This window comes from Serinus canaria, chromosome 7 (genome assembly GCF_022539315.1).
Source record: "Serinus canaria isolate serCan28SL12 chromosome 7, serCan2020, whole genome shotgun sequence".
Lineage (NCBI taxonomy): Eukaryota > Metazoa > Chordata > Aves > Passeriformes > Fringillidae > Serinus > Serinus canaria.
In genome coordinates, this window is record NC_066321.1 from 139,843 (window position 1) to 161,956 (window position 22,114).

Below are 22,114 nucleotides of genomic sequence, written 5' to 3' on the forward strand. Positions count from 1 at the left end.
TGTGATTTGGTTGTGATATGGTTGTCATAGCAATGCATAAAATGTAGCACTGGCTGCTGTCATATTACATACTGCTGCATGGCTTTACAGCACAGTGCATTGCATACATCTGCTTGTCTTGTCTGTTAAGGAAAAAAAAAGACATGTCTTGAACATGTGTATAAATTGAATGTGGCAATAACTAAATGTGGTTTTTAACCAGGGATCTATGTTACTGATGTCCCAGTAAAAATTTGACTAGTATATAAAATAAGGGATTGATGCAAAATCACTAGGATGGTCACTTGGATGATTTTTGCAAGCCTTGTCCCGACAATTCACTGGGAATGAATCCAGACATTTTAAATACAATTTGAATTAACCTGTTTTAGAAATCAGGGTGATGTCTTCCCCTTGTAAGATACAGAGGAAATTAGCTTTCCGTTGGTGGTAAATACATAATGTTTTAAATGTACAATGAAATATTAGAATGTAATCCTTGCTTCACCAAATTAGATGGTAAAATTCCTATAGCCTTTATTGGGGCAAGATTTGCTCTTCAGCTGTTAAACTGAAGGAAAATCCCCTGTACTTAGTGTCTTAGAATACTGCTCCTTAATGCATTTGAAGCTACTTGACATAATTTACTGAGGGACAGACATCCGTAAATGCAGGTGTTGTTGCATATGTATATGCACCACCACTGGCTTGAATAAAAGTGATCTAGAGCTGATAAAATTAATCATGTTAATTTGTTGCTTGGTTAGAAAAATGTTAATACTTGCAATGTTTGAAAAAGACCAGTTTAAAATTTCTACTGAATTGGATATTGAAGAAGTAAATTGCAAGTTCCATCATAGCAGATGTAAGGTAACTGACCTGTTCCAGCCAACCATTATGCTTTTTGTTCTGCCAGCTTATGAAGGAGCATCACAACTGACCATAAGTAAATCTGTATGCTTCTTATTTACACTGTCTCCATGTTCATTGCTTTACCTTTTTGCTTTTGATTGTTCTTGTATTTGCTTTCTAAACCTGAACTAAAACATGCACAGACTTGGCCATTCTTGTCCTATATTTAGTATTTACTGTGACTTGTCTATTAATGCTAAATTTGTTACTCTGCTTTTTTACTGATTTGAAAATGTGGTTTAGTTTTGTTCTAATATTACCCGCTTCAATAGGAACGAGAACGGAGAAGACAACATATGATGCTTATGAAAGCCATGGAAGCACGTAAAAAAGCAGAAGTGAGTATTAACTCTGAAAGTTTGAAGTTTTCATAGTCTTGTTCTGCAGTCATCTGGAGAAGAGCAATGTCTTTTTACATTATGTATAATTTGATTTGTGTACATTGCAGCAGTAGGATAAGAAACATTAGACACAAATTGAAATACAGGAAATTCTGTTCAAACTTAAAAAAACTTTTTTACTTGGAGAGAGATGGTTGAACATTGGCACAGACTGCCCAGTTTTGAGAGTTCTGGATGTTTTTGAGAAGAAACATAAGTAAAATACAAAAACCCCACAATTACTAATTTGCGTTTCATTTTACCTTTATGTATTTCTATATCCTGGGACTTTTTTTATGTCGATATCCTGAAACTTTTGTAAATACAGTGCAGATAATGAAGATATTGAAATAAGATAACCATCATTATAGCAAGTAGTTGTTAAGGAAATTGTTAAAACTTCCCTCTAGGACGTATTTGCAAATTTCAATAAAAGCGACTGACCAAACCCAAAAAAACCTGAATAATACTGCATTACAAGGAAATTAAGATGATACCCCAAGCACCCATTCCACTGTTGAAAATCAGGACACCACGCTAAATGGTCATTTAGTCTGATCCAGTGCTCTAATTATATTCTTACTCTAATAGACATAGAACAGTGTTTATTTCAACCAGTAGAAGTAATGTTTAAATAGATTTATGAAACATAGTGCAGCTAAAGTTTTCGGTTTTAATCATAACTGTTAAATAACTGTGTGGTCACATAAATACCATAAATACATCTCTTGTTTTCTTCTGTAGCAGAGCATTTCGAATTGGCAAAAACAAATTGTAAGCAATGCCAGTTGACCTTGGGACATTGACATAGGCTAAGATAAAAGGCAATAAACCATTTTCCAAAAGCAAATCAGAGGGCATCAAGTTAAGGATTTTGTGTGCTGCTTTAGTGTATTGTGATTTTTCCATACAAAATGTCTCTTATGAACTCAGGGCAGATAAAGAGGGCCTGCATTGGCAGTACAGAGGATGCTTACACAGCTGTAGAGCAGCAAGCAGGTGGGCAGATTGGTAGTTCTGAATGTCAATGCATTTTTTTCTGCCAGTGTAAAATTACTGGTCCAAATATGTTCTTTGTGTATAATATGAAATTTGATCTTGCTATCCATTGAAGACTCTAGTAGTAGAAGTCATGATCTCTGTGCACTCACAGTGGTTATCCACAGCTGTCACTAGTGATCTGATAATACTCTGTGGAGAATCAAAAGGAAGAATAAAAAGTCATGGGGCCTGCCAGAACTCTACAGAGAAGTCAGTGGTTAATACTGACCTTCAAATGCAGCTGAGCCCTGACTTAGTATTGCCCATGCTCTCATTGTTGCAAAATATGGTGATAGTAAATGGAAAAGACTAGAGTGACCTCTTAAACTAACAGAATAGTAGGGAGTGGTTCTGAGTAATGGGAGGCATCTTAACTTGGTTCTTTAGCACTTCTGTGTCCACAGGTGAAAAGCACGTGCAGCATCTTCAATTTTGTATCAGGTTCTTGAGTGGAGGCACACACACGTACGTGTGTTTGTTTATACACACAGTTCTGTGCTCTGGAGCAGTGGTGCTGATGTGGGGCAGATTCCATACATTTTACACTCGATATTGGTTGCACAGAGGTGTGTGGGAAGTTGTGTCATCAGGACAGTGGATTGGCAGCAGAAACCCTGGTACCAGGGATGGGAAAGGCCACGGGAGCTCTAGGTTCATAGTCTTGGCGTGTTACAGAGTTAGTGTAGTATTGGTGTGACTCCACTGTGGAGGGTGTTGAAGAGACAGTAGATGCTTGACTTCTCACTTGATGATGCGTGTGTTCTTGTTGTGCATATAAGACATAAAGGACAAAATGTTCAGTTTTAGGTTGCATGCAAAGTGTATGGTAATTCAAGGCCAGAAGCTACCTGTGTTTGAGAAGATTGATTGTGTTTTATAAGGCATTCATATCTAGTTTATGTATTATGGGACTTTTTAAGCCATGTATTGTTCAGAGAGGTTTCTTGAGTGGTCTCTGCTGTAGCAGGTGCAGATTAATGATACTGGGGTGTAAGCAGAGCCTTTAAAATCAGGTGCCTTGCATGGCAATTCTTTGCCATATTTTCACTCAGTCATCTTTCTTAAATGGTACTTCAAAGAGTTTTTCTTTGCAAACATACTTGAAACCTGTGTTTGTGTGGACAGGAGAGAAGAAAGTGAATCTTAGATTGCTTTACAAATTGATTGATTTTGTTCTAGTTTTCCCCTTCCTGTTAATGCAGGTTCCTTAATTGATGTGATTATTAAGGTTGCAGAACTAGTACTTTTCAAATTCTTAGATTGTTCCTTTGTAAGTTTAATATGTGGGGTTTATTTTTTTTCCCTTTTAATTCTCCTAAGGAAAAAGAGCGGCTAAAGCAAGAGAAACGTGATGAAAAAAGATTAAATAAGGAACGTAAACTGGAACAGCGAAGATTGGAATTAGAAATGGCAAAGGAGCTAAAGAAGCCTAATGAAGATATGTGCTTAGCAGACCAGAAGGTAATCACAACAACACAGACCTACTTTCTTGCTTCTTGTTTGTGTATTTTATAATTCTGTCAGTAACTTTCTTCTTGCAGCCACACTCAAAGCATTCAAGTTTTAATTGAGGTAATTAGAGAGCTATTTGAAATATATACAAATACAAGATACTAGAATACTACACAGTAGCATATGTTTAGTAAATTAAAAGCTTTTTGTTTAAAAGAGGCCTGCTTCCCAAAAGCATGATTGCTTTTTAAAAATTCTTTACTCAAGTTATTTTTACACCAGGAATGTGCATCATGTCTCAGTACTCAGGCACTACATAGTCATCTAGAGAACTCTTACAAGCTGTTGCTCAAAAAGAATTACTCTCCCAGTCTTCCAGCTTCTTAGTTTTTGTCCGTAAGGACTTGACAGAGGTTGGGTTCAAAGTCCGTTCCAGAGAAATCCCTTCCCTTTTTCCTTTAAATAATTGTACACTACCTTTTACAGTAATTTGGCTCAGAATAGATCCTTACAGTGTCTCCTGGCCAAAAAGGAAGTATTTCTTAATCTCTTGCCTCTTGTAATTTGTGAAAATTTAAATGTGTTTCAGCATTGAATGGACAAGGGGTTCAGGGTACCCCAAGGAAGGTTGCCTGTACTTTCCAACATTGTCATGCTGTCGGTCTGAAGGAAGTGTCAGTCAGTCTTCCCAGCAGTTACAAAATAAAATTTCTTTTGAAATTGTCACTGAATCTTTCACTTTTTTCTTTGCTTTCCAGCCTTTCCCAGAGCTGCCTCGCATCCCAGGCCTTGTTCTTGATGGAAGCACCTTTTCAGATTGTCTCATGGTAGTGCAGTTCCTGCGGAACTTCGGTAAAGTTCTTGGCTTTGATGTGGCCATAGATGTTCCCTCCCTGAGTGTTCTTCAAGAGGGTTTGCTCAACATAGGGGACAGCATGGGAGAAGTACAGGACTTGCTTGTGAAACTTGTCTCTGCAGCTGTGTGTGATCCTGGACTTGGTACAGGATACAAGGTAAAAAGAAAAAATCCATAGTAAACCTCCTGTATATTACAAATGCACTCTTCATAATGTGTCTCTGACACCTCTCTCCTATGGATTTCCTTTGTCTTTCCTAATTGTTTTCTTCAGTGTCATGGTTTTAATGTTACTCCAAAGCTTTGTGTCCCATCAGCCTTCCCATTTTCCAGACATGATAAATTTCTGTGCATTTTCTCTTCACACAAACACGTCCCATTTTTATTTGGACATTTTGTAGGGCACTGTCACGTCTATCGCCCTGTCTTTTAACTCCTTTCCGTCCATTCCTTTGCATTCTTATCCTCATGTTAAATTCTCAGTGAATCTTGCTATTTCTTTCCCTAAGGTCTGCTTTCTAGGTCACTGCATCAAAACCCCAATTAATTCATGACTCCCTTTCTTACTGGCCTTCTTTTTCAAGTCAATACAGCTTTCTTCCACTCTAGAGCTCTTCATAGTATCGTTGTACACCGCAGTATTCATCAATTTTCAATTGGACCATGCCTTTTTACATGTAATCCATTTAATTATTGCTAATAATATCTCTGTTTTTAAAAACTTAGAGGTGAAGACATTCTAATTTGTTACTGTATTTAAGATTTCCATTTGAATAGTCTCAAAGAATAATCGTGTTTGATATCCTTATGTAAAAATTCATACAAACCCATACCGTCTTCGTTGAACAATAATATAGCCTATGAAGGAAAACGGTGTTTTTAAAACATGACTGTTTGAAATGTCTTTGTTCTTTTTAGGCTAAAACTATTCTTGGGGAACACTTACTGAATGTTGGTATCAATCGAGATAATGTGTCTGAGATTCTGCAGATTTTCATGGAGGCTCATTGTGGGCAAACAGAGCTGACAGAGAGCTTGAAGACAAAAGCTTTTCAGGCACATTCTCCAGCTCAGAAAGCATCAATACTTGCTTTTCTGGTCAATGAGTTAGCATGCAGCAAAAGTGTAGTAAGGTAAGATTTTTCCCAAACAGGTGCGTGAAAATAAAATAATAAAAAATGTTGTAGTTCAGAAATACTGTGCATTCACGCAGAAATACTGTGCATTCTGTTACGGGGGACTACTTATGTTCTTCTTACAATGAAAGCTGAAATTGGTTGAGTTACTGCTTCTTACCTTTATGTACTGTTGATATGATGGAAGATTATAACTTTTCCATGTTTGGACTGTAATTTTGTTTTCAAAGCTTGAACCAAAATTTCTCTAGCAATTTTAGGAATAAAAGATGAGGTTGATGGCCAAGAAATTTACTAGGTATTCTAGGGAATAATTTAGAAGAGTTGTTCAAGGCTTCTGCAGTACACTATTTTCCCTTTTTTCCTTTTCTTTTTGAAGATGTTTTGAAGAGGTTTCTTTAAGTGGGATCATAAGGTGAAGTGGCAAGCTTGATGTATCATCCTAGTAATTCAGGAAGGTGTATTTGTTGCATTGGTGTATAGTGTCTCATAATTTTAAATCCCCCTATGTTCAACAACTTGTCAAAACCCACCAATGTGCAGCAAAGTTAGGAAATGCCATTTTCTGGATGCCTGTTCTTCCACAGACTGGCTGGCTATGCTAAAATGTTTCATCACCAAATTGAGTACTGCTTCATTTCTTGGGGTATTTTGCTGGGTTTGGTACACTGTACTGCAAAAGTTAATCAGGGTTGTGTAAGGCAGGAATGGAAGTGATGCTTCAGGTTTTCTGAAGTTGGAAAATAGCAGAAGTGGGCAGTGCAAGTGCTGTGCATCAACTGTTCCAGAAAGTTCATGTGCATCAGTCAAATTCATCACAGAAGGAAACTTCCTCTTGTTGCAGATGACTGTTAGGTCCTCTTTGTAGAAATGATCACTTAGAACTTGAGTTTCTATATTTTGATCATAGAAACAAGGTTAATGTGCTGAATTGCTGAGGCCAGGATGTCTCGGACATGGGCACGCAGACGCTTACTGCACCAAAGCCCACTTTTTGGTTCTTCAGGTTCTGCAGCAAAAAGTGAATGTTGGATAGATCCCAGAGATCCTAGGTAGAATACTTCAGATGTACCAGTGGTAACTGGTTTTTCATCACAGGGCTACATGCTTTGTGGCAAAGACATTTGGAGGCTTGACTCTGAACTAGAGCTATGAAAAGAAATGTTGAGTGCCATGCTTCTTTGTGGAAAAAAAGCTGAGATGACACTGGGGATAAAGACTGACATAAGTACAGCAGTGTGCTACATTGGCATTCCTAGTATTGTGATTTCCTATCTTTAAAATTATTTATTTTGAATTTTAAGGATTTCTCAAAGATAGTTATTTGAGGGAAAAGTATCTATACGTAAATGTCTATCAGAAAAAAAGATATGTAAGTTCACAGTTAATGGATTATTTTCATCTTTGACAGTGAAATTGATAAAAACATTGATTATATGTCAAACTTAAGGAGAGATAAATGGATGGTTGAAGGCAAACTTCGGAAGTAAGTTTCAATTCCTTAAATATTACAATATTTTGCTTTTTTGCCTTTGTTCATGTATGCTGCTATACAGGGAATTGATTCTAAGCATAAAATCAGCTGATGAAGTTACAGGTTTACCAAGACATTAGTGATCAAACTGATTAATTAAGACAGATGGGTTTAGGATGTTGGGACACCAGTCTTTCACAGTCTATTAAAGATGCATGAGATTCAGAGGGTTAGTGTCACTCAGATTTGGAGCCACGTCAAGTCTAATTTTGTAGTCTTTGGAGGAAATAAAAAGCTTTTTAATTGGAATATTAAAGGAGCCATAAAATTACTATTGAAATAATCAATAGCAATAATTATTTGGACCTACCATTATTTCCAGTGTTCATTCTGAAAGGCATTTTAAGACAATGTGATTTTCATACAACAATTGCCAATTGAATTTTGTTAATTTATGTTATCTTAGTGTTTCTCATCTGTCAATGTCACGTTGTTCCCTATAGCTAGGGATCATATGTAGAATGCAAGCTTTGAGATATCTTTTGTATTTCTTATATTTCTGTTTAAGGTAAAATTTGAACTTAAGGGTTGTCAGTTTCATATTCACTGTTCTCCCATCCTACAAGACAAAATTCCATACAGCAACCATACTGGCTCCAACTATCAGGAAGCTGGACGGCATAAAGTTAATGAATCACAGGGGGTAAAAACGCATAGCCAGACTCTGCTTGGTTTTTTTCTTTGACATCTTTACCTCTTGCTAGGAACGGTAAATCCTTTCTTAGTCCTTGCTTTAGGTACTCTCCTTTCTAATCTTGTGTCTCCATTTTTTCCCTTTAATGTATATCAGAAGGAAGAAGGAAAGAAGTAAAGAAGAAGGACAAGAAGGAGGGAGAGAAAAAATTAGACCAATAAAAAGACATTCTCTACTAATACTACAAATCCCAGTCTGCACAGAGTTAATGTATTTTAACCTTTAGGATAACCCAGTTACTTTTTTTCTGTCTTCATCTGTGTCCCCTCTATGGGATGTGGTTTAAGAAGTGTTTATGAAGTTCTGATGTAGCCAACTTACCATCAGCAAAATGGGACCCTTCCCTCTCCTTGTCTTTTTAGGGCCTGCCTAGTCTTTCTCTCCCTCCATCAAACTGTAAGTACTTGTAGATGTAGGATCTTCCCTTTTCCTTATTATCTCTCATTTCTTCCTGTCAAGTAGTGAGCATCATTCTCTGAAGTCCCAGGCTCGTCCTCCTTGCTAATAACTTTTCCATTTCTTGGGTTTTTCTCCCTCATGTCTGGATTTTGGGGTCCAGTAGTGCTCTCCTTATTTTTGAGTGCAAGTATTGCAGCAGAGCTCAGAAATGTTGCTCTTCTGCTTCTTTGAATTCAGTGAACTTGATTGACCTCTCTCAATCTTTGATTCAAAATTTTTGAGTTTTCCACTTTTTCTGATGAATTCCAAGAAGGTTCTAGAAAACCCTTCTTCAATAAATTTTAAACAATATTTTCTTCTTTATTATGTTGATTGTGTTTTCCATAAACCCGTACATCTGTTCTGGGGCTTCTCTGAAATGAAATCTGTACACGTCAGTTTTCTTTTTGCTATTTTTTTCTGCTTCCAGACTTCATTCTCACATGTTATCTTCCCCATCCATTCACATCTTGGTCTGATTTGTAAGCATCCCAGTCCCAAAGAGTTTTGCATAGCAAAAACTGGTAGTTGAGTACTCACTGTGTGATCAAGAGCTGTGACCTCTTTTCACATGCCTACAGACCTTTATGGGCCCCTCAGCTCGACAGATGCAAATAAGCAACAGTAAAATCCCAGGCTGGAAAACAAAATCATTGTATTTTGTTTTAAGGGATGCTTTCCCTTTCACCCCTTTCCCCGCTCTTCCCTCCTTTTTCTCCTCCTTCCCTCAAAGATCTTCATAAGTGTAATATAGATGGTTGGAAATTTGAGTTCTAAACTGCCTGGACTGTTTCAGCTTAGCTGATTGTCAATGAGAGGTTGCATCTAATTCCTTCTCTATCACATTGCTGTGAATCTTGGTACTAATCCCTTTTTTTGTAAAGGCACCTATCTCATATGATCAAGTCATCTTTCTTTGTGCTTTCTGTGTGACAGCTGTGGTCAGACTCTCAGCTGAGATGATTCTGTGATTGTTTTTAACTAGATAATCAAAGTCTCAGCATCTCCTTTTCTATTACATGTCTTCTCTTTGGCATCTCCTTTGTAGCCAGATCAATATAAAACAGAATAAAAATGAAATACTGCCTCTTAAAGAATTAGGTAATAATAATTCAGTTTACTAATTTGGCTATTATAATAATTGGTTTTTATAAAGGATTTAAGTTTTTCACTGCAACAGTGTTCTTTTCACATGCCAGTGTTGTGATATGCTCTGTGTAAGTTAATTTCTGTTGAATGAAACCATTTCAACTTTAAAGCAGCGTGACTAAGGGGAGAAATTACACCCTGAGTTTAGGTAGGGGATGCTAATGCTTTTTTACCAAACTTTAATTTTTTGAGATGCAAGGTGAAGTATGTGAAAAGTGCAATGTTCAGAATTTCTTTGCATGGTACTACCTACTACTTAATGCAAAAATTATGGGGAAGGCATGAACACTAAGTCACAAGGTGAATTTTCCTTCTGTCATCTAGTAAGCATTATAGATCCCATTAGAGTAGGCTTAAGTAAATCATCTGGTTCTCTGATGGGCCACCCACTCTTTTTATAGGTCAGTAGACTTCATGATTCTCTCAGTAGTTACAGGTTTGGTCCATACCTGAAAGTGAGAAAGACAGAACAGCTTCCTTAAGTGAGGGTTTTCTTCTCTCAGTGAGCCAAATATCTTGGTAGCAGCAGAAAAATCATGTTGCTTCTTGAAATAACTGTACATTTTTAAAGTTATGCTGGCATTGGTTTCTGCCTCTGCACTGCTTTGAGTAGGGACTGCTGCCTTCTTCTGCTTGTGGTGCTATCAAAGAAGAGCGTCTTTGGTTCATTTGCGTGCTTGAGAATTTGCAGTATCGTGCAAGCTTCCTTTAGTGCTTGACAACATTACATCTTTGTTTTTGCTTTCAGCAAAAGTAGCCTTTTTTGTTTCTTCTGATTTCCTTTAGGTATATGAAAGAGGTGTTGGCAGGTCATGGAACCTTCACTTGCCAGCTTTATTACTCAGTTGTCTTCAAGATTATCTTAGTGTATGTAAATTGTCTCTAAAATCATCTAGCACTGCAGTTGATAATCCGGTCATTAACTAGTGATGTTGGTAGTTAATTCCTGTTTATTGGCAGGAATTTCCAGTCTACATGAAGAGGCTCGAAGTTATCCTCTTGAAAAGGAAATTAAGTTTATAAAAAACTTAGTAGCCTGAGTGGTATTGATGTGCAGGGAGACTGAGGGTTTTTGCACAATACCTGAAAATGTTATTTGCTTCCAAATTCACTGAAAGGCCTGAGATTTTTTTAACATATTTTAAATCACTAAAACAGGTAAACATCCACTTGAGATGGAAAAAATAAATGTATAAAACTTTATAAATTCTCCAGTGGATTAACCAGTGCATAAAAGCCCAATCCAAAACAACAGCAATAGCAAAACCATACCAAGAAACTGAAGCCCAGCAGTTTTGAAGCCCCCTTGATGATTTCTTGGCTAACAGTCTTTTTCTAAAAAAAGTGCTGCTCCCAGTTGAACAGTGACACCTTCATTTCAGTCTGTGCTGTTGAGAACTGGCTCTGGTTATCAGTGTTTTAGAAGGCTGGTCCATTTGTCAGTATTCCCTGGAACCAGTACTTGGACAGCACTCATTGTACTTGTAGTCACTTGCTGTATGGAATATTGTTCTGTAGGATGGGAAGAGAGAGGACTACGACAAGGAAAAATTACGTCCTGGTAATTGTGTTTGTCGTTACCGTTCTGCTTTTCCCATCCTACCTTCTTCAGTCATCTCTTTAAAAATCTTTGTCTTTTCTACTCGTTTATGAATCTCTTCTAAGTCAGTTGCGTTTTTGGTCTGCGTGATAAGTGACTGGTTCAGCCTGGCTATATACACCTCCTGTGGTTCAGCATGTTTGCCTGCAAGCTCCCTGATAGGTGGAACTGTAATTTTTGCTGTGTGGAATCTTGTCTTATAGGGGTTTTATAGAAGAAGGAGGTCTACTACAACCATAATAACTGGTATGTAAGTTTCCCTTTTCTTTCATAAAAGGAAAAATGACAGTTAGAGTAATCTTTAGTAGTTGAGGTAACTAAAATTCTCCAGGGGAAAAAAAAAGTATATCTTAGAATAAAATGCTCAGCTAAAGGACTGAAGTCAAATGATAATTAAAGCTCATAAAAATCTCAAAATAAAAAAATGAAAAAAAAAATTAAATCAACCTGCTGTTACCAAGCAATGTATATAATTCCATACTCCAAGTGAGGATTTTTGCCTTTTCCTTCCTGGCTCAGACACAGGTATTTTTTCATCATGTTCTTAACACATTAAATAAAAGGTAAATAAGTTGAAATGGTTCTTTCTTCTATATCGTCTTTCCTGACTTCTCAGAATCCCTCCTGTGTTTCATTTCTTCTGAACAGTTACACAGTAAGATTGACCTGGGAGAAACAAAGTCTTTTCAGAACGGAACCACAAGTAGTAAGGGTTTTATAACATCAGTTTTTCTTGTTGACTAGTGACAATAAAAATTGAGAAAATACATTTGAGTGTCATGATAGAAGCTCTAATTCAAATCTGAAATGTATGATTCTCTTTCAGTCTCATAGGAAGAGAGGTATATTTATGCTACAGCCATAATCCATAATTTCACCCTTTCTTATGTGTTCCAAGGCTTAGAATCATTCATGCCAAGAAAACTGGTAAAAGAGATGCTGCGGGGAGTGGGGATGGAGGCGAGGAACCCCATTCCTTGGAGACACCTGCACCCGGCCGCAAGCGCCGGCGGAAGGGAGGGGACAGTGACTACGACGACGATGATGATGATGACAGTGATGATCAGGCAGATGAAGATGATGAGGATGAAGAAGACAAAGATGATAAAAAAGGAAAAAAGGCAGAAGTTTGTGAGGATGAGGTGGGGAGTTGTCAGTATAGTGAAACTTAATTTGCAAATAAGCTAAAATTTGTTTTCCTTCTGTTTTTCTGTAATATGGCACTGTTTCCCAAAAATGTTGCCATAAAAAGGAGGGAATAATAACTTACTTCCAATGTTTTAAATTTTTATTAGTTTTTATTATTTTGTTAACTAAAAACTGAACAATGCAGTTACCTTTAACATTCTCTGTTTTGAAGCTTGAGTTATCTTCTCGTGCATTTTTTTTACAACTTCCCCCACATGGTCACTGCCTGACGTTATTTGATCACAAGATGATAAATTTTGTTTGTCACTGTCTGATACAATACAGGAAGTATCAGTGAAAGATTTTTACCTTGTTGAGATGGTTTTTAATGGAAATGCACAGGCTTCCACTGGATGGAACCTGATACAAGGCACAAGCAAGAGAAAATACTACGTTTTAAAGCACTTGATGCAGCACTGGGTATTTTCTGTTTGCCAGAAAATGATCCATTCATGCAAGGTTTGAAGTCTTCTTGAACAATGCATGTATCCAACATATGTGAACTCAGATGTTTGCATACGCCCTTAATTAGAAACCCAGCTAATTTCTAGTGTAGGAATAGCCCTTTGTGTTGTTATTGTGAATTTATTTCAAGTACTAGAATTTGTATGAATTGAAGACACTATCTTAGAGGAACAGCCCAAAGTTCTTAAAAATAATTCAGAATTTTTAAAAGAGTAATATTTAGATTTCTAATCTCAGGTTGATCCCTCAATCCTTCTCTGTTTTGTACAATCTCCTGTGTTGGCGCACTGGGCGTTTCATAGACAAAATTCCAGTAACAGAAATTAATTTTCTGATCTACCAGAAATTCCATTGCATTTGTGTTCTATGTAGTATTTCAGGTGGCTCTGGTACACTTTTACAAAGCCAAGAAATACAAGACTTGTATCTTATGGTGGAGATAATTTTGACTATATTCTTTTGGAAACTTACTACTATCTCCAAAGGTTTTTTTCAACTAAATTAAAACTCTCGTCACGGAAAAGACTCTAAACAGGCAAGAAGAAGGCAACCACAGACTTAATGATTAACTCATTCCTCTTAAAAAATCAGCAGGACTGATGCTGTAACTTTTATAGCACAGTTATAATTTAAAGTAGCTCTACAATTTCATGTAGACATTGAAGTAAAATGCAGATGTGTACTGACCAAAGACTTACTGATAGAATTTTAAGAGATGCCATTATTTCATGCATGAGAAACACTTAAAATTATTTTGACTATCTAAAAAGCTTCCTAGAAACTAAAATTAAATTCTGTAGTGTTGCATTCATGCACAAACTGAGTTACTTCCAGTTTTCAGCAAACATGACCTTTCTTCTTTTTCCATGTCTGGGTGATTTAAAAAGATTCAAGGTGTATCCTCTTTTCAGTTGTGTTGTTGCTAGTGAAATATATTGCACAAGCACACAATTTGAACTTTTTTTTTCTCTTTAGTATTTTCCTCTCATTTTCTGTTGCATCTTTTTCCTGTAATAAAGATAAGACATAGTAGTATGATTTTATCCTGAAATAAACATGGTGTGACAGTATATTTGGTGATTATAGGATGATGGGGATCAGACAGCAAGTGTTGAAGAATTAGAGAAGCAGATTGAAAAACTGACAAAGGTGAGAGATCATTACTCTTTTTTCTACTACAAATGTGATCACTGGGTGTTATGAGTTAGTATATTAAACATAAATTTCCATGCTCCAAGGTAATATAAATTAAAATAAGTATCTACTCTTATTTTGTGAAAGTGTGAATAATGCTCTGATTCATGACACCTGAACTGTGAGTTTCGTCAGGTGGCACTAAGTAGAGGTCACTCAAAAGGCAGTTAATAGTCATAGTTGATAATGTATTTGCACTTCAGAGAATAATGTAATTTTTATCCAGATCTACTTCACATATTCCTGTTTATTGATCGTAGAAAGTCATGACAAATTTAGTGTATGAGAAGCAATGGTTTCAGTTATACAATGGATTGTTGTTCTCATGCCCTCCTTTTCATGTTGATTTCTGCCATTGTGCTCCAAGCCAATACAGAACTGTCGGGGCTTCACATTTTGAAAGAAGCAGCAATAGAATTGGAAGAGAAGAGTAAATGAGAAAGATGCAATGCTGTAGTTAGTGGTATTCATGGCCCATGTTTTTATCATTCCTATTAGAAAATTTGTCATTTAAGACTTCATGTGTTGGTTTCTCTAATGCTCCAAATTCCAGTAAATTGGAAGTCCAGGATTCCACCTGACTCCCATCAGTTTCTATTTATCAGAGCAAAAACTGAATAAACTAACTGAAGTTCTTGTTGACCTCCCCCCCAAAAGAGCTGTGTTATTTTCAAAGACAGTTTATTTTTGTGTATTGTTGTTGTCATTCTTTTATGAACAGTTAAAATATCTCACTAGTCTCCCATCAACAGTTGCATTATCATCTGTCTTCAGAGCTCTGTTTACCACTTGCTGATGCTGTAAAATTATTAGGATCTCAGCTGTTCTCCTGCAATGATGTCTTTCTTTAATCCACCGCTTTTTGTGAGTCAGCGATAAAAAGACAAGGTGCACCATTGCAGTGTGTTTTTAGAGGTTAAACCTAGCCAGGAAGTGCTTTGATGGATTTTTTTTTTTAAAGGAAGTTTTGTAAGTAAAATCATCAAGGCAGCGATTGTGAGTAGAATATCACACAGATACACACAGACATACCACTATCCCGAGTCTCTGAGAGGCCCTCCTTGTCCGACCCTTGAACTTCTCTTCAGTCTAGCAGCCAGATGTTTTCTCTAAGAATGAGGTTTTTTTCCCTCCCACTGATTTATAATGCTCTCCCTTTTTTAAATAGCAACAAAGCCAGTACAGAAAGAAGTTATTTGAAGCTTCCCACTGTCTGCGTTCAATGATGTTTGGTCAGGACCGTTACAGGCGCCGGTACTGGATCCTGCCCCAGTGTGGTGGTATTTTTGTAGAAGGCATGGAAAGTGGTGAAGGTAAGAGCCATAAATGAATGGTGGCACGCAGAGGCATACAAGGCCAAGACATGCTGCCCATCTCTGGAGGCGCTGGCTTTGTGCAGCAAGGTCTTCACCCTCAGCCAGATGCCCTCAGGCTGCTGCCAATAGAACTCTCCCCTTAAGTGGTTCTCTGGTATCTCTTTCTGGTTATGAAAAATCAGGTAATACAAAACAAGGATTGATATTTTGGAAGTTTTCAATTGTTATACTTCTACATGTTATGCTTTTACCTACCTGCAGAGCTTCTTGTTTTGGAGCTATTTTACCTTTCCCTATAGCAGTGATCTCTGTGTATGAAAATCAGGAGGACCATAGAATGCAGAAAAAAATTTCCTCATCAGATTTGTTGCAAATGCACAGACTATTCTGTGCATGAAGATATGATAGATGTCTGCAAAAATATGCCAATTACTGTCATGCAGTGAAGAACCTTGTTTTTTAATAAACCACATGATTTAGTGTCTATATTTTACCAATTGATTTTTCTTAAACCAGCAATTGCTGAAATCACTTTGCTAAAACTCAAATGTAATTTTGGGCTTGTGACAGTTGTATGTTAACTGTGGTTGAATTTTTTACACACTTTTAATTGGATAGATGCAGAAATTATGTATTAATCTGACTTTTTTGTTGGTATTAGAATTTTTAAACATAAACCTTCATTTTGGCCACAGAGAAATCCTTTCTAATTTTCATATATATGAACCATAACCTCATTTGTCTCACATTTTTTCCTTCAAAAAATAACAAGGAAAAGATCTGATGCACATCAGAATTGCATGATCTCATGAGAATTATATCATTCTAGAGAGCTGTTTAATTAACTGTAACAGTACAGCATAGTAGGAAATTTGAGCCTGGTTTGTGGTCCAAAAATAAGCCCTAGAACTTCTCCTAAATGTAATCTTGATTATCAAGTTCTCTTTCTAAAATGGGTAGCAGAAAAAGTACTTTCCTCTCTGTCTCTTGCTCCACATTGTTATGCTCTGTGTTAGGAGCGGTTTTGCACAAGTAGCTGCATACAGAATGTGCTGCTTGCATTTCTTTGGTTTGCTGTATTTCATTATATTTTACCCAGATGAATTCCCGAACGCTTTGGAAATGCTACACAAAGAAAATAGTTTACATATACTTACCTGTCTTAAAATAGTAAAAAAATGCAAACAAATACAAACCAACCCACACAGTTTTAGCCAAGAGCTGTAGGGCAAAACCTCTGTTTTTTAATGTTGTCTTAATGAAAGTTTAATCTCCCTGAAAAGGAAAACAGATGTATTCTTATATTCTCACCTACCTCCTCTTCCCCTCAGCTCTTAGTTTGCCCTCTTTATGTAAATTCTACAGTTTATCTGTTTCTAATTCCATAACCCTAACCCTAAACCTTGGAAATAGGAGACATAAAGTCTTGAGTGGTCTGACCATTTAAACAAAACTTCTCTATCCCTTTTGTGTAGTCATTTTCATGATTTTCATGTTTATGCTGATTCCTAATTTGATACAGACCATAACTGTGAACACATTTTGGAGTTTTAATAGGAGGGGATGTAACTTCTTAGTAGAAATTACAGTTTTTCAAGAGCAAGTAAATATATGTAGATGTGCTTGCCATGAACTGTAAGCCATGTGTTTCTTTGTGACTACCATATCTGATGAACATAAAATAAGGAGTTGGATTTTCTACCTCCTTCCCCTTACGCTAACAGTTCTCTATTTAAAAGCATTTTATACTATTAAAGACCTTTTGTCTGAATTAGCACTCAGTATAAGGATAGAAGAGAAATGGTTAAGAAAGACCAGTAGTGCAAAGAAGAGAAAAAAAAAGTCTTTTCCTTTCATAAAAGCTAGATCTTCAGATTTGCATCTCCTATGTTTAAAGAAATTTGGGTTTTTTTCATCAGCTTCTGCTTGCTGTACTTTAAATTGTTTGGATGTTAGCTGTCTGCTTAGTTATGTGGAGTTCCAGTCGTTCTGGGTGGCTCTTGAAAGAGTATTAAACTTCATAGACTGTTGATATTGTTGCACAGTTAAAGTTGTTAATGATCTGTATTGACAGAAGTAAAATGTTTAATGTTATTTTGGTGTTTGGGAAATATTTGATTTTGTAAAAGGAATTTTGGTTCTCCATTTCATAGTTGGCTGTGTGTTTAATGAAACGATCAGTTGCAAAAGTAAACTTAGGGCTGTAAACATTGCACTCGATATCACCAGAGAAGCTTCTCGATGAGGCATGCAGAGTCCTGCAAAAAGAAAGCTGGCCAAAATTTGTCCCTTTCAGAGACTTTGCACTGGCAAACTGCTTCCGATGTAGTACTGGATGAATCCAGTAGTGTGTTAGCCAGGTTGAGGGGATTTTTCCTAGAGGTGTTTAGTAGTGTTTAAATCTGTATGCCTAGAAACTTGTTTCCTTCTGTAAAGTGTGCTGTAAAGTGAGAATGTATTTCATTAACAGCAACAACAGCAAAGACATGGGAATCTTACGTGTTGAGCCAAAAACGAAGTTATTTTTAATTCAAACTAGGACTTTAAAAATTTGGTAAAATAATTGATGTGTTACAGGTAATTGGTGTTTCTTGCACCTTTTTAGGTCTAGAAGAAATCGCAAAAGAAAAAGAGAAGTTAAAAAAGGAAGAAAGTATGCATATCAAAGAAGAAGAATTTGAATCAGAAGAAAAATTGCATTGCATAGCTACAACTCACTGTGACCAAAAGGAAAATCTGAAAGAAAAGGACAGCACTAACCTGTTTTTACAAAAGCCCGGGTCATTTTCAAAATTAAGCAAACTGTTAGAGGTAGCAAAAATGCCACCTGAGTCTGATACTATGTCCCCGAAACCTAATGGCAGTGCAGCAAATGGCTGCACATTATCTTACCCAAGTAACTCAAAAAACTCTCTCTGCAGTCTTCAACCGCCTGCATCACAAAGCTCCATTGAGAAGCCTGAGTCTAATAATCTTTTCAGTCCTAATGCCAGTGGGACAGGAAAATTTTACAGTTCTCCACTAATTCCAAATGATCAGTTGTTAAAGACTCTTACTGAGAAAAGCAGGCAGTGGTTCAGCCTGTTACCACGGGTGCCCTGTGATGACACTTCAGTCACCCACTTGGACACACCAGCTACTACAGCTCCACTCACTCCTCAGTCACATCCACCATCAAACTCACCGTCACCTGTTCCATCTCCTCTTCTGGGCTCAACCTCTGCACAGAGTCCCATGGGATTAAGTCCTTTTGCATTGTCGCCGCTGCAGGTAAATAAATTAATTTTTGAATACCTTGAATTTGCAGACTTTATTTGGGCAGGATGTCTGTTTATACAAATTATTTCAAAGACCTGCAATCATTATATCTGCATTTCTTTATTTTTTTCCTATTTCTAAATGTTAGTAACTAAATACAGAAATTTTATAATACTAGATTGTGATGCATCAATTAAGCCAATGTATGATATTTTGTACATGCATTTCAGTAATTAATTTGGCTTTTAGAGTGTTGGCTACTGGTATTAAATGAAAAGCAAGTAAATACAAACTGGTTTTTAGAAGTGTAAAACACCAAACCCTCCCTTTAGAAGCTATTGTTTTTTAGCATTAACAGGGCCCTAATAAGTATTACATGTCAGTGTTATATTAGTTTTTCTGAAACGAAACGAAGTATTGAGTAAAGGCTTTCTTTGTGTTTTGAGTATTGTTTGACAAATAGCATCCTAATAGTAATTCAGGTTTCTTGGTCATAGTAATGGTAGTTGTTCTTTGTAGCAGATGAAGACAGGACTACCTATAATGGGACTTCAGTTTTGTGGATGGCCTGCAGGAGTTCTTACTTCAAATGTTCCATTTCCATCTCCTTTACCTGCTCTTGGATCAGGGCTGGGATTATCTGAAGTGAATGGTAACTCATTCTTGGCATCTAGTGTTCCTGCAAGTAAAAGTGAATCACCAGCACTACAAGCTGAAAAAATAGCTCCTGTCCCTTCTACAGCAGCTGAAGTAGCCAAGCCTGTAGATTATCCTAACCCAAAGCCTATACCAGAAGGTAAGTGTAATGCAACAGTAAGGTGATAATTTCTGCAGTGTCTCTCTCATGTTACAATTGTGTTAACAATTTGCCTATTGATTTTCTAATCTGATCATGTGTGATCACATAAAAAAAAGCACCTGTAAAATGTTTATATGCTTGTCTTGATTTAGAAATGCAGTATGGATGGTGGAGGATTACTGATCCGGAGGACCTAAAATCTTTGCTTAAAGTGCTGCATCTCAGGGGAATAAGAGAAAAGGCCTTACAAAAGCAGATACAGAAACACATGGATTATATCACTCTGGCCTGCATCAAAAACAAGGATGGTATGTAGCTGATATTTATGTTACACATGGTGTTGGGTCATCAGACAACAGACATAGAGCTCTCCTGGGGTATGTTTAGCAGGAGAGTTAAAGTAATGGTTGGAGAAAAAAGGTAAAGGTCTCCTCATCTGTAGCTGCATTTTCACCATCCCTGTTCTGGAAACTTACTGGATTAGAGAAATGCCATGTAATGTAAATAGTTCTAGTGATATGAATAACCTTCTTAAGCTCTGGTAACCTTCTGAAGCTCTTTCCATCTCTGTAACACTTGGCCTCTCCTTCCCCTTCTTGCCCTTAAATTGAAAGTTTGAAAGCATACAGAATTTGTTGTTCATATTGGGTATTTTAAGAATAGTATACTTTCACAACAATTCTTCACCTGGCGTGACAGGTAAATAAGCTCGAATTTACCAGTGCAGTTGTAATGTTAATTAAAATAATAAAAATGTGATTCTCAAATACAGTTGCAATTATTGATATCAATGAAAATGAAGATAACCAGGTAACTCGGGATGTTGTGGAAAACTGGTCAGTAGAAGAACAAGCTATGGAGATGGATCTTGCTGTTCTTCAGCAGGTGGAAGATCTAGAGAGGAGAGTTGCATCAGCTAGTTTACAAGTTAAGGTAAAACCAACTTTCAGTAAAATGTCTTTTTAAAATAAGTGGTATGAATTTAAAGTAGATAGCAGTCTTTGTGTATTGGTAAGTGCCTTCTTATTCCATCCTAATTGCCTACAAATGAAACAAATGCACTGTGTAGTATCATGGAGATTTGTGTTTGAAACATTTTATTACAGTTCAGTCTTCAGCTGAAGATGCTCAGAATGGCAGATCCTGGAGAGTGTTCTCCTACAGTGCAGTTCCATATACATTTTGTTGACCTTCTCTGAATGCAAAGACTGTATTTCACAGAGACTGCTTGACTCTTGGGTGGGTTGCAACAGTTCTGCCTGGTTTGTGTGATTTTTGCTGTTAATGCTTTCAGAAATGGCTACAAGTGCATCAGAATAATTTGCTTGAGTATTGTAGAGTCATGGAGAGCATATAATGGTTATGAGTGTGATACAGTTAAGAATTCTCTGGATTTTGGAATTTTTCCAAGGTGGGTGTAAGGTTATCAAATTGTGTATGTTTGGCTATAGTACAGGTGCAGTGTTTGGGACCTAGTTTTTGACATGAGATGGATGTTAATTTCCTGTGTCCTGATCCTGCCTCCTGAGCTTACTGAACAGGTAGACCTGTTGTGATGTTTCAGCTAAGAGAACGGGATGCTTCACAAGGGGATAAGAATGCTGACTGTTGCAGAAAGGTCCCTTCAGAAAGTCCAGTAATGCTTGTGTTTCTTGATTAATTATTTTAGTTCTCTGGATATTTTGGAAAATGTCTCTACAGATGGATTACAAGTAACCAAGATCTACTGGAAACAGCACTTCAATTACTTAGTTTGATTCCATAAAACAGTTCCTCTGATTACACACTGAATTAACAGCAACCAGTAAATGCCCAAACCTTTCTATTGACATAGGGTTGGCTGTGTCCTGAACCTGCATCAGAGAGAGACGACTTGGTATATCGTGAACATAAGTCAATTACTAGATTGCACAAGAAGCACGATGGAGATTGTGCTGGAGGCGGAGAAGGCAATGCCAGCTCTCTAGAGCGGAGGAGTGACAACCCTCTAGATATAGCTGTAACCAGGCTCGCTGACTTGGAGCGGAACATAGAGCGAAGGTATCTGAAGAGCCCCTTAAGTACCACCATTCAGATCAAACTGGATAATGTGGGCACAGTTACTGTCCCTGCTCCTGCACCATCTATTAGTGGTGATGGTGACGGGTAGGTTATTGAGATTAACTTGAAAAATTATTGTGCTTCTTTGCTAATTGGAGCCTATTTTCTTATTGCCTGTTATCTATGTACTTTCTTGTATGTCTGTGATCCATATGGATCATCTTATTCTGCATGGTGCTTTGTAAAGAATTTTTTGTTATGTTTGTTAATAATCTTGCAAAGTTATCTTACATTTAACTGGTTGTGACTAAGCTTTGAGGCACGTAGCCACAGTCTGTGCACTACATGAAATTTAGTTGCTTAAACCTTATACTTATTGGCTGTGTATGTTTTGTCATTGCTTGGCTTTCAGTGTGATAATGATTGTCTCACATTTAAACATGAACAAACACAGGTGTGACCTACTTAATTTGCTTGTATTTTAATGCAGAACTGAAGAGGATATTGCTCCAGGGCTAAGGGTGTGGAGAAGGGCACTGTCAGAAGCACGCAGCGCTGCCCAGGTAGCTCTGTGCATTCAGCAGTTACAGAAATCAATAGCATGGGAAAAATCCATTATGAAAGTTGTAAGTATCTGAACTGTTTTGCTATATCCTGTGTTCCAACTTCAGACATTTTAAGTC

General features: G+C 37.1%; 1 protein-coding gene across 17 annotated transcripts in view; it reads left to right on the plus strand.

The window, feature by feature from the left end:
- BAZ2B (bromodomain adjacent to zinc finger domain 2B) overlaps positions 1–22,114 on the plus strand; it is a 113,106-nt gene that overhangs the window by 84,727 nt on the left and 6,265 nt on the right. For 11 of the 17 annotated variants that reach the window (XM_050976940.1, XM_018911199.3, XM_050976947.1 and 8 more), the window contains 14 exons: positions 1,164–1,229; positions 3,633–3,773; positions 4,523–4,777; positions 5,539–5,753; positions 7,168–7,242; positions 12,070–12,313; positions 13,911–13,973; positions 15,187–15,331; positions 17,940–18,604; positions 19,112–19,388; positions 19,544–19,699; positions 20,164–20,324; positions 21,226–21,536; positions 21,922–22,057. In XM_050976940.1, coding sequence (XP_050832897.1) covers positions 1,164–1,229; positions 3,633–3,773; positions 4,523–4,777; positions 5,539–5,753; positions 7,168–7,242; positions 12,070–12,313; positions 13,911–13,973; positions 15,187–15,331; positions 17,940–18,604; positions 19,112–19,388; positions 19,544–19,699; positions 20,164–20,324; positions 21,226–21,536; positions 21,922–22,057 — 2,910 coding nt within the window. The remainder of the gene's footprint in view (positions 1–1,163; positions 1,230–3,632; positions 3,774–4,522; positions 4,778–5,538; positions 5,754–7,167; positions 7,243–12,069; positions 12,314–13,910; positions 13,974–15,186; positions 15,332–17,939; positions 18,605–19,111; positions 19,389–19,543; positions 19,700–20,163; positions 20,325–21,225; positions 21,537–21,921; positions 22,058–22,114) is intronic. The other 6 variants (XM_050976954.1, XM_050976955.1, XM_050976956.1 and 3 more) reach the window with 3 other exon arrangements.